The 17597-nt window shown below is 50.0% G+C and overlaps 1 protein-coding gene across 11 annotated transcripts in view; it reads left to right on the top strand.

Moving 5' to 3' along the window:
* TRIM41 (tripartite motif containing 41) overlaps positions 1–17382 on the top strand; it is a 25043-nt gene extending 7661 nt beyond the window's left edge. For 2 of the 11 annotated variants that reach the window (XM_082723568.1, XM_082723571.1), the window contains 6 exons: positions 303–8349; positions 12376–12471; positions 14162–14425; positions 14990–15012; positions 15212–15339; positions 15792–17382. In XM_082723568.1, the coding sequence (XP_082579694.1) occupies positions 7540–8349; positions 12376–12471; positions 14162–14425; positions 14990–15012; positions 15212–15339; positions 15792–16393 (1923 nt within the window). In that variant the 5' untranslated portion in view covers positions 303–7539 and the 3' untranslated portion in view covers positions 16394–17382. Of the gene's footprint in view, positions 1–302; positions 8350–12375; positions 12472–14161; positions 14426–14989; positions 15013–15211; positions 15340–15791 lie in introns of those variants that run through there. The other 9 variants (XR_014309756.1, XM_082723573.1, XM_082723574.1 and 6 more) reach the window with 9 other exon arrangements.
* Positions 17383–17597: the final 215 nt, after the last annotated feature.

Here is a 17597-nt window from a genome sequence, read left to right on the forward strand (position 1 = left end):
GGCGGGAGCGGCAGTAGGGTACCACTTGGAGGAGCAGGGGTGGGCCCCCTGAGGACAGGTGGATGGAGGCCCCAAGCTGAGAGTGAAACCAGGGGGGTAGAAGAATTTAAACTTGCACGTGGGAGTGGCGGTGGTGTGGACTGGCCGCCATCGCCGTTGGCCTCACCCAGCCAATCACTGACAGTCCGCGGGCAGAACCAAAGCTGCTTTCCCCGTGGGGCTTGCTTGAATTTCTCTCGGTGCCTTGCTGCTTTTCCTCTCCTCCATCCTTTAGCTCCCACTTCTGTTTCCTGTACCCCCAGGTTCCCTCACCCTCTGTGAAGTGTCTGTGCGTCAGTGGCATCACCTGGAAACCGGGGACAACAATGTTACCTACCTCCCGGGGTGGTTAGGCTCCTTTGAGGCTGACCCCTAAAACAGGACCGGACACCATCAGCACAGAGCGTGTGCCTGGTGCGGTAATTACCACTGCTAGGTCTTCCCTGAGAGTACTTTTCCCTGGCCTGCCTGACTTCCATCATATATTTCCAGCTCATGCCTGCTTGCACTTTTTAATATTTCATGTGTGGTTGCGTGGCCTTCTTGCCTTTTGTTGCCTTTTAACCCGTCATGCTCGTAAGTTCTTTGAAGGAGTGCTCCAAAGACATCCACCACCTTCTAATACCACAGACCTCGAGGCCTGGACTGTATTGGTTGAAGTGAACGGGTCAAGAATGAGAAAAGACAAGAGTACGTGTAAAAATATAAAAAGTATTCAAACATATATGCACGTAGGTTCCAAAGACAGATGACTGAAGTAAACAAATTCACTGAAACTGTTCTAAAGAGAAAAACACTAATGACTTCTTATTGTTTCCATCCAGTTTTGAACCAGGGACTTTCCACATGTTAAGTGAACGGGATAACCACTACACCACAGAAACAGATAATTGTGTGGTTGTTTCATGAGTCTAATAAGACTTATAGTCATGGACCCTGCCAGGGTCTCTACCCAACCAGGGAGGCAGAGCTCTTAGAACCATTCCTCGTGGCCCCCGGTAATATTGTCTAACTGCCCAGCTCCACCAATTAGTAGATCCGGAAGCCGGTCACATTCAGCAACTCAAAACAAAACAGGGAATGAAAGAAAGCAGGCATTGCAGCAAGGAAGGTAAATGCGGCTTTGGAGGTTTGAGACTAGATAATTCTCTCCATTTTGTCTCTTTCCTCTAGCAAAACAGCTCGAGGGTTTAAGTTTTCACCCATTTTGAGCTGGATTGACACTAACAATCTAAAGGATTAAGGAAATGATAAACATATTCAAAGAATATGAGCTTTGAATATATTTCATCAAAATGTAGATATAAATTAGCCAAAAATAAAATTAGTTTTACATATGCTTCAGAAATGATTGTTTCTTCTAAATTAGGTGGAATTATCTATTAAAAATAAAAAGGATATTAAAATACCAAATTCTAAGTCAATGTTATTTAAATAAAGCTGAAAATTTAAAATTTGGAAATGTAATTAAATCTTTTAAGTATTTTCTAAAAATAAAACTAATCAATTCTAGCATTGAATGTCCATATTTGGGATGAGGCTTAACACATGGTATATGTAGATCTCTATATCTGCAAATGTAAGATTATTATTGATGGTTGAATATTGCAAAATGGGTTTTTTTGGTCACCTATGCTGATTCTGTGGAGACAGGAATTGGAATAGAGGTGGAGTTCTGCTGAATCGGGATCCTTGAGCGTTTTCAATTTGTAAGCCCCTATCCACCAAACCACTGGGCAGGAGGTCCTCTTGTATGAGTCTAGTTCTCTCATCAAGATCACCAGGGGCCTGCAGGTGGCCCAATCCATAGAGGCCTTATCACATTCCTTTACTAGACCATGTATGGAATTTGACTCTATAGATCTGTTCCTCTTTTTTTTGTACATCTTGACTCCCTTGGCCTCAGTGGAAGCTTCATTGCTAGCTTTACTCCTATTCTGACTCCTCCATCTGTCTACTCAGGACTATCTCCCTGGAGAATCACACTGCGATTGACAGCTTGACCCAACCTCTACCCCACCCATCTGTGGCTCCAGCAAAGACAGCTCTCCCCAAGCTTCAGATACATGTGTCTTGGACGTTTCGACATGTCCAACCTGTTCAAGACTGAACTCCTTACTTCTCTCTCACCCCCCCCCCTCCACTCCTTAGTGTTAGAAGGTGGAGAGCCAGTAATGTATCCTCTAGAGTGAGAAGGCACATTAAGAGAGGAAAAATAAAGCAAGCCACTCCATATCGCTTATGGTGAGTTTCATTCAGGATAACTTACTGAGGGACTATGGGTGGGGACAGACCATCCAGGCGGTGCTGGGCCATTCTCCACAGCTATTCTTTGTGCAGTCCAGACCTTAATCCCTAGATTTTATGGAATGAGGAATACGGTGGTGAGGTCAGAGGGTAGTTATCTAAAGTGGCGCCATCTGTACATCAAAGGATCTCTACTAGTTACCTAGAGTGGTGCCTCCTGTGTGCCACTTTAGGGAAGATCAGAACAAGCCTTCCCAAATTCTGTGTCATAACATTAATTAACCTCGACGGGCCTGGAACATGTAGTGGGAGGGAGGTCATTGCCCTGGCTTGAAGAGGATGGAGGGCCAAAAGTGGAGTCAGTGTTGGCCATACTCCTGCCCTCAGACTTTGATTTCTGTTACTAAACCATCTAAAGCAGAACCCAAGGAGCCCCCTCTCCTGCCCAGGTATAAACCATGCACCTAGTTCCTTCACCCACTTCTCCCATCTGACTACTGCCTCCCACTGCTGTGCTAACTGCTTCCTGTCTAGAACAGGACTGTGTATCTCCAGTTCCTCTCTCTGACTCAGTCTCACTCCCGTCACACCTTCTGGTCACCGTTCCTGAAGGATTTACCTTCTGAAAGGTAAATCAGAGAGAGTCTTTCTGCCTCCATGGCCACTTTCGCCAAGGAGGATAAAGACCCAAACTCCTCCTTTCCTTGTGTTTGCTGAATGTCTGAACTGATCAGCGCTTGCCTCTTTTGTGCTAAGAGCAGCGGATCACTTACCATGTGGAGGCCAAGAAAAACAAGGCTGTACCCACCTCGAGTCTAGCCCTGACATAAGCACAGCCATCTTGACAAAGCAAAAGCTGGCACCTTGTGCCTCCTCTCCACCCACTCCCCTCCCCTCTGTAGTATGTGTGACATTCCTCAGGCACCCCTGGCTGCCCTAAAAGAAAAACAAATAGTTAACTTGCAGAGATCACAATCCTGCAAGACAGGAGTCTCCCTTGGTTTACAAATGTCCTAGAGATTTACAACAAAGAAGCTATCTTAACAATAATGTTGCCCTCCCCACCATAAAACTAAAGGAGGCTGATGCAGAAGGAAATGTAAATAAAGTTAAATTTCTTCTAAACCTAAATCTCACTAACAAGGACACTTGATAGGAGAAATGTGAAACTTTATCTCTAAACCTCCAAAATAGTGTCAGCAATCATTCCCAAGCATATGACCCAGTGATATACATCTAAAGGGTCTCATGAGGAGACTTTTATTACTGATAATGAATAACCTTTTCCCCAGACAAAAGCTGGCCCCTCAAGGTCCTGGAGACCTCGCTTCCAAAATTCCTTAGAGACTTACATCATCATAACCCCCTTTTTCCTCACCCACCGCCGAGTCCACCCTACTCTGCTTTTTAAAAACTCTGACTGTAATCTGGCTCAGGATCCAAGTCCCTACTCTGCTGTGTCAGGTATACTTGGGCCCAAGCTTAAACTTGTCAAATAAACCCTCGTGTGATTGCATCGGTGCTTGGCTCCTTGGTGGTCTCTCGGAAGTGAAAACTCGGGCATAACAACCAGATGGATTCCCATTTGGGCCTGGCTGGAGGGGCAACCGTGGAAGCAGTGGAGGGGAAAGATACGCAGGAATTGTAGCAAAAGGATGCCCCTAGCTTGCTGGGAGATGGCAATGGGATGCCTGTCCCCTCTGGCTTCCCCTTAATGAAAGCCAGGATCTTTTAGGATGTTTTCCATTTCCAAGGAAGAAGGTTAAAAAAAAAAAAAAATTAAAACCCTGAAACTACAATTTGCAAATGAATCCACAAATATTTGTCCAAGAAAAAATGTCAAAGTTGAAACTCCTGGGACACAAGCTTATTTAGACCCATTAATTCCAAGCTAAGACCATACAGTAACAGTAAGTTTCCCATGAGCCAGGTAGGACTGTACAAATAGGCAAATCCGCCTATTTTACAAACTTTGAGCAATTCCTGTCCAGACTGCCCTTATAAGGTGTCAGGCTAAACTTCCCCCAATTCCCGTATTGGACACAGGATTCTCAAGACTGAGGGAGATTCAGCCCTCTGCTTAGCAAGTCCAGCAAACCAGCTTTGCGTGCCTGATAGACTTCTCCTGCGGTCTGACGGGTATCCACGGAGACTCGTCCATACAGAAACCAGAAAACGGACTGAATTTGCAGGACTGGAAAAGCAGCTCAACTGAAGTTAACGAAGAATTTTCTGAAGAGACCAGTAAACTGACGATGTTCATGCTAGGGTTTCCAAAATAAAGGATATTTTTACATGCCTCTCTGCATAGTGGCAACATTTCCCAACAGATGGACCCTTAAAAAGCGGAATGTACTGAAGAGGAGGGCCTTCCATCGGTAAGAGCACTCTTGTGTCCCCGGAACAAGACCCGGGGCGCGGCGAGAGCGGGAGAATGCTCAGCCTTTCAGTCACCCAGTAAAGTGGTCGCGAATCGGGCGGCCGTTGGGTCCCCCGCGGCTTCCAGGAGCCCCACCGCACCCTGTGCTCCTGCGCGCCGCAGACACCGGACTGCCAGTCCGGTCCACAGAAGTGGCCCCATCCGCGTTGATCGTAGGCGGGCGGATTTCAGTGAGCGGAACGGTGGCCCAAGGAGCAGGCCCTCGGGCGTTAACTTATCCGCGGGCAGCACCGACCCCGTCCTTGCGGCCTCAGCCAGCGGGCCGTGCGCTGGGAGCAGTCTATTGTTGGGCTACCGGGAGCCACCTGCCTAGCTCCCGCGCACCCGGCCAGGGAGGCCGAGTTCCACTCGCTGCCGGTCTGGAGAGACTCTCATTTCTAGACTTTGCTTCAAAAGTTCTGTTTTCCCTTTTCAAAAGAACCTGCGCCCAACGTGGGGCTCGAACCCACGACCCTGAGATTAAGAGTCTCATGCTCTACCGACTGAGCTAGCCGGGCACACGCGAATGCTTTCTGCTCTATCCCAGAAGACTGAAATGCTCACCAGGGAGGAGGCAAATATGAAGCACCTACTGTGTGCCCGACCGTCCTCGTGACTAGGACTAGAGAAGCCGACGATAAGGATGCCCCAACCCCGGAGAGGAGGCTCTGCGCACGCTTGCGGGGGAAGAGCGAGATCAGCTGAGGAGGGAGCCTCAGTTTACATGGGAGCATTTATGGAGGACGCGCTCCGCACTGTCCCGTTTTACTGCCTGTCTCCCAACAAGAAAAAGAAGGAGACGTACACACGTCCTCTCCTCTGCGTGACCCCAGCCCTCCCCTCCTTGGGGTGCATGAAGGGGCGCGAAGTGACTGCAGACTAAAAGTTGTTTCCGCCCGGTTTCGAACCGGGGACCTTTCGCGTGTGAGGCGAACGTGATAACCACTACACTACGGAAACCGGTAGCAGGACGTTCTAGCAAACACCACCCTGAAGCTACACAGGGTCGGGAGAGACCCGGTTGAGCTAAGCCGGGATTTCTGAGCAGCAAGGGTTCCCTGCGCCGGCGGCCGAGCTGTGTTCGGGGCTCGCGGCCACACTTCTCCTGGTACGGCCTCGTCTGATTGCTCACCCACGAGCACTGCTGGTTCGGGCGTGTTCGGCCACCCTTCTGAGGAAGCGGACGTCCTCCGGGCGCATCAACACGGGCGGCAAAGCGCCTCCAGGACCGGGTGAGTAGCGCGCGGGCCCAGTCCGGGCATCCCTCGGAGGCGGCCGGCGCTCCCCGGGAAGTCGGCCCGCGAAGGACGCTCCTGTCACTGCCCCTGCAGGCTTCCCTGTCTTGTTTCATTAAAGGAGAAATTCTTCAGAAGCCTCGGGCATTGTTTCGGTCGCCCCAAAGAGACGCCCTGAGTCCCAAAGCGGCACTTTTAGTCACACAGTCCCGCAGCCTGGACGGGAGCCTCTCGGATAAACTGAGCACCGCAAACCCGGTTTGACGCCCTGCCCTCAGGCTGGGCCGCGCGCACGCACACCTCGAGGCGGTGTGGGCACCGGGCGTGCGCGGCGCCCAGCGCCGAGCTTCATCGAATGAACCGACGGCCCCGAACTCACCCACCGTGCGCTCAGCAACCTGCTAACCACTTTGAAATGACGGTGACTCTAATTTCACAAAACCCTATAACAGGAAAGCGTGCCCTTTACATGAGCAAACGCAGGACGACAAAGTTACCAGATACACCCTACACCCTGTCCCGTGTTGCACACGGCAGCATGACACTTCTCAGCACTCGCTTTCCTCACCTCACGACATATCCTGAAGAGGATTCCCTTTCTACAGCTAAAGAGTGTTCCACTGTGTGAATGTTCAGGTCATGATTTCGCTCCTCCTTTACGGAGGAGCAGTTGGACGACTCGTCTGAACGATACGGCAGCGAGCGCAGGGCAGTTCCTCAACCCCGTGTGGAAACGCCCACTGGCTGAGGGAAGATGGGCAAGGACTCCGATCCCCGCCCCAAGCCGTCTCTGAGGAACTGAGCTCCTAAACAACAAAGTCCGCGGCCTAGAAGGGCCGGAAGTACTTGAGGATGCTCAACGGGACCCGCCCCTCCGCTTCCGGAATCGGTTGTGGGGAGTCCCTGGTGCAGTCCTCCGTGTTCGGTTAGTAGAATGGCGCCGGGCCGATGCGGTCACGGCACCGAGAGCGGACGGCCGCTAAGCGCTTCCGCCGTTTCCCGAAGTTTGCCTCCAGTGGCGGGGGATGGGGGAGGCCGGTTCTTCCAGGTCGTCCGCGTTCCCTGCTCCTTCATATTACAGAGACGTGGGTCTCCATCGTTCTAGCCCTCCCGCCCTGTTCCCGTGTGCCTGCTAGAGCGTCTCCTCGCCGTTTCCTGTCGCCCGGGGGCCCGGGAGGAAAGAAGGGGGCGTAGCGCTACCGCGGAGGGAACTCGCGAGCTTAGGGGACTCGCAGACACCGGAAGTGTTGGAAGGAAGACCGGAAGTGAGGGGGCGGAGCCAGGAAGTGAGGAGGGGCGGGGGTTTATGAGGAGGCCAAGGGAACGTTGGGACAGATTTGCACTCAGGGCCACCTGAGGGACTTGGCTTTAACGCTGAGCTCTGTCCCCTCTACTCGCAGAGACACGGTTGTCGTCTAGGAGTAGGGAACTCTGTGTGGAGGGGTGGGTTGTCGGGAGGACCTTCCTCTGTCCGCGCTTGAGGCAAGGTGTGGAGAGGCGGGGTGGGGGTGGGGCCGGGTCGTCAGGGCGTCTGAGAGGGAAGACCCCCGCCCCCCGCCCCCCCCACCGCCCATCTACACTGGCTGACTGGACACTAAGATGGCTGCCGTTGCCATGGCACCCAACCCTGTGCAGACCCTTCAGGAGGAGGCGGTGTGCGCCATCTGCCTCGATTACTTCACGGACCCCGTGTCCATCGGCTGCGGGCACAACTTCTGCCGAGTGTGTGTAACCCAGTTGTGGGGAGGGGAGGATGAGGAGGACAGAGAGGAGTTGGACCGGGAGGAGGAAGAGGAGGACGGAGAGGAGGAGGAAGTGGAGGCTGTGGGGGCCGGTGGGGGGTGGGACACCCCCATGCGGGATGAAGACTATGAGGGCGACATGGAGGAGGAGGTCGAGGAGGAAGAGGAGGGTGTGTTCTGGACCAGTGGCATGGGAGGGTCCAACTGGGACAACATGGACTACGTGTGGGAGGAGGAGGACGAGGAGGAAGATTTGGACTACTACTTGGGGGACATGGAGGAGGACCTGAGAGGGGAGGATGAGGAGGACGAGGAGGAAGTGCTGGAGGAGGACGAGGAAGAAGAGCTAGACCCCGTCACCCCACTGCCCCCACCTCCAGCCCCTCGGAGGTGCTTCACCTGCCCCCAGTGCCGAAAGAGCTTTCCCAGGCGGAGTTTCCGCCCCAACCTGCAGCTGGCCAACATGGTCCAGGTGATTCGGCAGATGCACCCAACTCCTGGTCGAGGGAGCCGTGGGAGCGAGCAGGGCATTTGTCCCAAACACCAGGAAGCCCTGAAGCTCTTCTGCGAGGTGGATGAAGAGGCCATCTGTGTGGTGTGCCGAGAATCCAGGAGCCACAAACAGCACAGCGTGGTGCCGTTGGAGGAGGTGGTGCAGGAGTATAAGGTGAGAGAAGTAGAGGATGGGAGCTGAGTGGGGGTGGAGAGGAAGAAAGAGGAGCTGGGAAAAGGAAACATGTCCCCTCCTAACCCCAGAACTTCAAGCCCTGGTGCTCTGATTCTCCTTTTCTTAGCACTTCACTGGCCTCAAGGTGGGTTAGACTGAGAAGGATCCTGCTCACAGACAGCAGAACAGTGAAGAAGACCAGGAAGATTGGCTTCCTCAAAAGAAATTGGGCAAAGCCCGGGTGATAGCATATCATTGGGTTGCATCTCTTAGGGAAAGCACTCCTGTTTCCCATTTCCAGTGTCTCTTAAGTATAGGAGTGCAGGTGACAGGCTCCTCAGGCTTTACCACCAGTCTGATTTTCCTCTGGATGAGTCTTCACTCTGTCCTTGACTCAGACCCCTAGAGTTGGGAAGGACTTGGGACCTCAAGGAAAAAGAAAGTGCCTTAAGGAGCAGGAATGTAGAAATGATTACTAGTGTCATACCCCAGATACTCTGCACTTGCCGTTTGATGGGCTTCTCACCTACCCCCTGATAGGGCTTGTTTCTCCTCACGGACTTTTGCTGGATCTGCATCAGTCTAATGTACTGACTAGAACTTACCTTTCCTGAGAACGCAGGGAAAAGGGAGATGCTTCTTAAGTCAGAAGACTGGGCTCTGCACTTGCGAATATTCACTCAGGCATCTCTGAAAGTTTTGGAACTCTAATTTCTCCAGGATTAAAAGTTAATTTTTACTGAACAGTTAACTTATGATGTACACCAGGAACTGTACTAAGCACTTTTCATGGACTGTCTCATTTAAAACTCAAAACAATCATGTAAGTTTGATATAGTTTCTATCCCTGTTTTACAGGTTAGGAAACAGATTTAAGTAATATACACAGGGCCACACAGTTATTAGTAAGTGATGGACTTGGTTATGATCCCCCTCCCCTGTGCCTGTGCCTCTGCATACTGTTAACAGTGTCACCACCATTGAGATGTCTTGTTTGACTTTCCTGATATGTGACTTCTTAGAGTCTGATTCTAGTTTGGTTAATACTTTGCACCATACTTCTGGCCTTCAGTCTTTGGGGATAGAAGTGAAGATCTACCTATAAGAGAGCCAGCACAAACAGTAATACTTAGTGAAAGCTGGGATGGGTTTGAAATAGTGAGTCCAGGAGAAAGAGAGGGTAGCTCCCATGTGCAGAACTTTTTTGTGTTATGACCCATGTTTTTGTATCGTCTCACACAGTAACCTCATTTAGGTAATCTTATCATTACCCTCATTTTAGAGTAACCAGTCTAGAACTTCTCAGCTATGAGTAGTACAGCTAAGACAAACCTAAAATCCTTTCATGACAAGTAACTGTTTCTTCCACGCAGTGATTGTCCCAGTTACTGGGGGAGTTTTCAAAAGTACAGTGGGCCCTACCCCTCGAGATTCTGAGACAGAGACAGGGAGAATATCAGAATATCTTTAAGAAAGCCCAGTGTAGCATGGGAATCACTGCATTGGTAACATCACCTGTTTTTTAAACCCTGCATTATTGGGGAAGGTTGTGATCTCCTTTTGTCCTTTTTTACCTCTTTTTTTTTTTGGCTCCTAGTTAACCATACACATCAATGGACCGTCAGTTTGTTAACTGAATCTTGGGGTGGACTATTCATGGGTGTTCCACACCTTCTCCACCCTCCTCCTACAGGACTCTTCTGAAGAGCTTCTAAAACTGGATTTTAATTTGTGTTAGCCACATCTGTTGTATGCCAGCCCAGTAGGGCTCTGCAGTTTGAGGAGGCCATAGAGATGCAAATAATCTGCCATTAACTGATCAGCAAATGTAAATACATAAGTTTTACTATATAGAACTAAATCGAGTGATTCCTTTTCTAATTTACAGGCTATGTTATGGGCAGATAGTTAATCCTTTTCAAATATGTACATTAACTAGCACTAGCTTGAAACAGTGTTGTTTTGTAGAAGTATTTCTTTATTGAATAGGTAATAATACAAATGATGTTTATTTTATTTTATTATTTTTTAAAGATTTTATTTATTTATTTGACAGAGAGAAATCACAAGTAGATGGAGAGGCAGCCAGAGAGAGAGAGGGAAGCAGGCTTCCTGCTGAGCAGAGAGCCCGATGCGGGACTCGATCCCAGGACCCTGAGATCATGACCTGAGCCGAAGGCAGCGGCTTAACCCACTGAGCCACCCAGGCGCCCCCAAATGATGTTTAAATAAAGCTCCTAAAAAGTTGAAAGCCCTTGATAATTTTTCTTAAATAGTACTCTGTTTGGATTTGTGCTTATCAATTTTTTGTCAATTTTCCAGTATTTAGGAAAAATATTAAATGAGAAATTTAAGCATCATAAATTCTGAGTAGATTTGGAGAAAAGTAGAAAGTAGTATGAAAAGACAATTTTTTGTAGTTCATGCTACTTTCATGTTAGTGATTGCTTGTAATATATATTTTTTAAGATTTTTATTTATTTATTTGACAGACAGAGATCACAAGTACGCTGAGAGGCAGGCAGAGAGAGAGAGAGAGGAGGAAGCAGGCTCCCTGCTGAGCAGAGAGTCCGATGTGGGGCTTGATCCCAGGACCCTAGGATCATGACCTGAGCCGAAGGCAGAGGCTTTAACCCACTGAGCCACCCAGGTGCCCCTGCTTGTAATATTTTTAATGTAGTTTTTTCTACAACCACTTATCCTGTGCAACAACTGCCTGTTGTACTATGGGTCAGTAACCCCTTTAGTTCAAGGGTCATTATCAGGTTGTCATTGGCAGCTTAGACACAGGTAGAGAATACTAGATAACAGTTACTGATCTTTGGTACATGCCAGACTGTGTGAAGCATACTGTCCATTAGGTAGATTCTGTTATTACCAATTCCCGTGTAAGGTGAGGAAACTTGAAGTGTAGCTTGCATCAGGTCACTTGGATACATTCAGGTTTAGATTGGAGTCTAGACTTAAGCTCTTCTGCCCTGTACTGCCTCTCAAGGAAAGGAGAGAGAAAGGCAGAAGTAGTAGGAGACATTGAAAAGGGAAGAAAACAGGTTGGGCCCATCTCTGGTCTCTAACAGTCTTTTAAAGAAAAAAGATTCTGTTACAAGTGATTGGAACATAGAGCTCAATGCATATTGGCTGTGAAGATTAAAACCATAGGAAGAGAGGGTTTTTGTTTTTCATTTAGTAAGTGAGTGGGAGAGAAATGGACAGAGAGGCATAGAAATCATGTGGGTCCCCTGCCCCCAGGAGTCCCTGTGTCTTGGGGGAAGCATACTTAAAAATCATTACAGTGCCTCAGAAGTATTAAAAAGGTTATATTCATGTTCCTTGGGGTGACAGGAAGTGGGGGCAGGGAGGATCTGGACCATGGCCGGGTAGCTAGGTTTTAAAGGAAGAATGCCTTGGGCCAAATGGAGAAAGGCAATCCCAGGTAGAGGGAGCAGCATGGATAAAGATACAGAATTACATTCAGGAAAAGACAGTTTTATGTGGCTAAAACTAAGAGTCTGTATTAGAAAGGGTGAAGTGTAGGAGAGGAGGCTAGAAACGTAGAGGCAATGAGGGCCTCATATTTTGCAGATGGTGGAGAATCATGGAAGGATCTTTAGGACAGGAACAAAATTGTCAGAGAAGTTTTTTAGAGATGAAAGTTATAAGGAAGATTGCTAATGAGGGGGAAGGGACCATAGGCAGGAACATCATACAGGAGGACTTCATGTGATGAGGGCTTCAAGCCAGGTCCATCCCAACTCTGAGTATGGAGCTCTGTAGTCCTCAGGATCTTACTTTTAGAGAATCTGGGGTTCTGTACATGGCTTATGTACATGGGTACAGGCAGAGTATTGGAGGCATTTGTCATCAAGAGAAGAAAGGGGAGGAAGAGAGGATGATGCTTATTTGATACCTGTGTTGGGGATCAGGCTTTGGGCCCCAGTGCACTGCAGGGAGGATGGGGCAGATGGGCACTGAAAGCAGGTGCCTCTCCTATCCCAGGCCTCTAACCTTCCTTTCCCATTCCCTCAGGCCAAACTGCAGGGGCATGTGGAACCACTGAGGAAGCACCTAGAGGCTGTGCAGAAGATGAAGGCCAAGGAGGAGAGGCGGGTGACAGAGCTGAAGGTGGGTGAATGTCCTTGATAGGGCTGACTGGCTCTGTAATCAGGGCAGGGAATGCCTATAGGCTGCCTATGCTCAAGAGTGGTGGCTAGATTCCCTGAAGAGGGGCAGCCGAGGCCTGGGAGAGAAGTAGACATATTCTTAGGATCTGGAAGAGATAGGGGCTTTGGATAGTAGAGTGTTTGTTCGTAGGTTCCAAAATAGAGTGGTAGCAGGCCTGGTGAGGAGAGGTTGGGTCCCTGGCCCAGGGCTGCAAAAAAGCAGGCTTACCAACCAGACACCTCGCTCCAGGCCCAGTCCCCACCACACCAGATAGCACAGAGGGCAGAAGTGAGCAAGGAAAATCCATGTAACAGCCATCAGAGAAGTTCTGAGTAAGAGAGGGGGGACCAGGGTGTTTAATGGAGGATAGGAATTTGTGACTGTTAGCATGGCAGAGACTGAGTCTTTTCTAGTTCAGTGTTTCTCAGCTGTTTCTCTTGATTGAGCACCTCTCCCCAAAGAGTATTTTTCGATATTTTTCCCCCTAATATCAACCCCTCACCCCCAACTCTGTACCTGTTTTTGTAAGGTCAGCAAGCACTGAGAATGCCTTGGCACTGAGCTTTGGAGACCAGGCCTCTTCCCTCATCTCTCCTGTGCCTACTGCCCTGGCCAGTGAGGGGTCTTGCCGCTTTCTAGGGCTTTTGCTTATTTTTTGCACCTACATATTAGGAACTGTGCTGCTGGCGACTGCCAGGGACCAAGTGGTGGAATCAGTCTGGGAGTCCTCTTTCCTCTAGTCAGATACTTAGATTGTGACTTCTGGGGTCCTGGGTTACAGAGAGATGATGTCAGGATTTGAGTGTCTCTGGGACAGAGGGTGAAACTGACTTCCTTCACTCACTTGGTCAGTCAGAACTTCCTTTCCCCTCTCTGGCCTGCTATACTATGTCCCAAGAATGTCTCTAGCTGATGGGTGGAAAGCATGCCCTTATCTAAGAGTCGCCAGCCCAGGCAAATAGGATGAGAGTGAGCAGAAGTTTTCTGTCATTACATTTAGAAGTACCTACACCATGATGCTCATGATTTTGCCTCTTGGCTGTTAAAATGTAAAATATTATTTGGCCGTTTATAGGAAAAGTTCACTAGACTCCTGATCTAGAAGGATTAGGTGACTTTTCTTAGGTCATTAGTGGTATAGTCAAGATCTTAACTTGACATCTTGATTCCTGAATTTTTTATTCATTCATTTCAAAAAGTTCTTACTAAGTACCTACTTTGTGGTTGGTGCTCTTCCAGGGTCTGAGGACCTTGTGGTAAACAGAGATTATGCAGTGGTGGTAAAGGATGTTAAAAAATACTTCAATGTAAACATAACATTTTAAATTAAGATTAATGCCATCATATACAAGGATACTTATGGGGGTGGTCCTGATTTAGATCTGGAGGGGAGGGAAGGCTTCTCTCTAGGAATATCTTTAAACTTAGACAAGAAAGATGAATGAAGTTAGTTAGCCAGGGTGGAGATAAGTTGCAGACGGAAATTGTTGAGTTTGAGACCAGTGTGCTGGGGGTGTGGGAGTGGTGCCTGGTAAGGCTGGGAGGTGGGGAAGGGGACAGGGGCCTCTTTCCATTTGGGATGTAGGGCTCCGTTACCTTGGTTGAGGGGCAGCAGTTGCAAAATTGGAAGTTTATGTTTCTGTGTGTTGAGGTGGTATCCACCATCCCCTTTGCATCATCCCAGAGCCAGATGAAGTCAGAGCTGGCAGCTGTGGCCTCGGAGTTCGGGCGGCTGACACGGTTTCTGGCTGAAGAGCAGGCAGGGTTGGAGCGGCGCCTCCGAGAGATGCATGAAGCCCAGCTAGGGCGTGCAGGAGCAGCAGCCAGCCGCCTGGCAGAGCAGGCTGCCCAGCTGAGCCGCCTGCTGGCTGAGGCCCAGGAGCGGAGCCAGCAGGGGGGCCTGCGGCTGCTCCAGGTGAGCAGTGTCCCCTTCTTTATCACCCCTTCTCCCCAAAACCCCTATTTGCTCTGTCAGGCAGTGCTTACCAAACGTCTGTTCAGAGCTGCCTCTCTCCTCGTTGAGAGGACCCCACAATGATTTAACCTAAGACCAAAAGGTTTTTAGAGGCTGGGGACAGAGTTAATGCCAAATGTGGTGTGCATGTGATTATACCCAGTGAAAAGAAAGAAGATTCAATTGTAGAATGAGGGTTTTAAAGGAGAGTTGAGGAAAGAATTTTTGACGAGATATCCTGAAAAAGATTCACAAGTCATGTTGTGAAAATTCTTTTACTGGGGTTGAAAATTCTGTTACTGGTCTTGTAACAGATTGAGATGAATTAGGTGTGCTGAGGCATAGGGATGATTGAGATAGACATACGCTTATTGAGGGCCTTGAGGATGCTTTTTCTTACTCCCTGTTCAAGTTCAGTCCTTTCTCTGGCTGGAATCAGATTGGGAGAAAGGAGCTGTCTCTGTGCAGCTGACTCTCTCTTTGTCTCTTTTTCCCTCTCCCTCTTTTTGTTTCTGTTATTCCCAGGACATCAAGGAGACTTTCAATAGGTGTGTTGCCACCCTTTTCCTCTGTGACCCAGTGGCATCTGGTTCCCCATCCCTACCTTTCTTGGATATCCCGCTCCTTTCCTTCCTTCCCCAGGACCTGAGTTTCTGCCTCCTGGACCCTCCTCTCCTTCCCCTCAGCTTTTGCTCTTCCCTCTGGGAATATCATGGTCCCACCCCCTGCCCGGTCCCCTTCCTCTAGGTGTGAAGAGGTACAGCTGCAGCCCCCAGAGGTCTGGTCCCCTGACCCGTGTCAACCCCATAGCCATGACTTCTTGACAGATGCCATCGTGAGGAAAATGAGCCGGATGTTCTGTCAGGCTGCCCGAGGTAGGGAGGTCACTTCTATGACCTTCCTTTGCCTTTCCCTTTACAAACCTGAGATTGAGTTCTGATTGGGTTCTGAGCTGGGGGGGGGGGGGTTGGGGGGTTGGGGCTGAAGTGGAGCAGCATACAGGTAGGGGCCTCAAGCCAAGAGTAGCTTTTATCTAGACCAGGTAGGGGGTGGGGGTGGGGGGGGAGGGGTGGGTAGCAAGAAGAGCCAGGGCCAGAGGTTAGACCTGTCCAGTGTCCTGGAAACAAGAAGTGGAGGCCATAGAAACTCAAGTCTGGCTTTTAGGATGGGGTGGGGTGAGGACATCTGGAAGCCTGGGAGGGAGGGAGGCAAGGGGTGGACAGCAGGAGAGGCTGAATCTTAAGAGTTGGCTACTGATGGGGAAAAAGTTGTTCTTTTGTTCAGTTGTTCTGGCGTATTTGTCCCCCCCCCCCCCCACCGCCCCAAGTGGACCTGACGCTGGACCCTGACACGGCTCACCCAGCTCTGATGCTGTCCCCTGACCGCCGGGGGGTCCGCCTGGCAGAGCGGCGGCAGGAGGTTGCTGACCATTCCAAGCGCTTCTCAGCCGACTGCTGCGTTTTGGGGGCCCAAGGCTTCCGCTCTGGCCGGCACTACTGGGAGGTAGAGGTGGGCGGGCGGCGGGGCTGGGCGGTGGGCGCTGCCCGTGAATCGACCCATCATAAGGAGAAGGTGGGCTCTGGGGGGTCCTCTGTGGGCAGCGGGGATGCCAGCTCCTCACGCCATCACCATCGCCGCCGCCGGCTCCACCTACCCCAACAGCCCCTGCTCCAGAGGGAAGTGTGGTGTGTGGGCACCAACGGGAAACGCTACCAGGCACAGAGCTCAACGGAGCAGACACTGCTGAGCCCAAGTGAGAAACCACGGCGCTTTGGCGTGTACCTGGACTATGAGGCTGGGCGCCTGGGCTTCTACAATGCGGAGACTCTAGCCCACGTGCATACCTTCTCAGCTGCTTTCCTGGGCGAGCGTGTCTTCCCTTTCTTTCGGGTGCTCTCCAAGGGCACCCGTATCAAGCTCTGCCCTTGATTAGCCTGCCACCCGCAGGGGCCCCTCTGGTTAGCACTTGGGGGGCGGGTGGTGGTGGAGGGTGGCCCATAAGTTTGGGGGCTCAAAGGCTCCTTCCACTGTTTGTTGCTTCCTGCTCCCCTTTGACCCAGGCCCGCTTCTCCCTCTAGGAGCCTAAAGAACCCTCCTGGCCTGCAGCTCAGCCTTCTCTCACCTGCAATGTCTGTCCAACAGGTCTGCATGGGTCCCTGATGAGAACAGCTGCCTGGTTTTCCTTCCCTCTATCCACCTAGGGGTCTGCGTTTGAGTAGGGGATGAGGGGAGATTTAACTCCATTACTTAACTTCCCTTTCCCTGCTCTTCTACCTTGTCAGTTCTCAGGCTGGGGGTACTTGGGCAAGACACAGGTCTGCTCCCATTCCATTTTCTGATGCACATTTTAGCTAAGGGATTTGGAAGCTTTTTTTGGGGAGGCAGGTTGGGTGAAAGGGTAGAGCTGGGTAATAAATGTCTACTCTCCAGGGGAAGTAGGAGGGATTCTGAACTCCTTCCATCCCCAATTTCTACCTCCATAGACTGGCCAGAATTTAGCTTGAGAGCTCTGGAATGGTTGACATGATTGAAACTATATACCATTTTATCACCCAATAAATTATTTTCTCCTCCTTCCTTTTTTCCAGCACTCAAACTAGGAGTAAAGCTCACCCCACCCAAACCCTCCAGGTCTTTTCACTGCCAGGCTCCTTTCCCCTTTGCTCAATGGAGTTCCTTGTGTCAGTTTCCAGCCTCTTCATGTCTTTAGTTCTCTCCATTTGGTGAGCCCTGACCAGGAGCCTGGGGACAGGGGTTTGGATCCCCGGAAGAGCCTTGGGTATAATCTATTTTTCTAGTAACCCCTTGCCTTCTGTCACTTGTCAGCTTTTGTCCTCTACTTTGACAGAGGTCAATTTATGTTCCTGGGGAAAAGGGAAGATGGGTTGTGTTGTGGAAATAAAAAGTTTATTTGCTTCTTTGGTGGAGTCCTTTCCTTTAGGTGAGCAAAACCAGGATGAAACAGTCTCCATAGTAAGCCAGTTCTTCTGTAATGCCAAACAACTGAGGACTGATTATACCTTCCCATAACTTGCCTTTTGCACTGGTCACCCCTGTCCCAGGTTTGATCTTATTCCCAGATGGTGGTACTCATCCCCCAGCCCCATTTGAATGACCTACAGTTTTTTTTAAA

This window comes from Mustela nivalis (assembly GCF_964662115.1).
Source record: "Mustela nivalis genome assembly, chromosome: 3".
NCBI lineage: Eukaryota > Metazoa > Chordata > Mammalia > Carnivora > Mustelidae > Mustela > Mustela nivalis.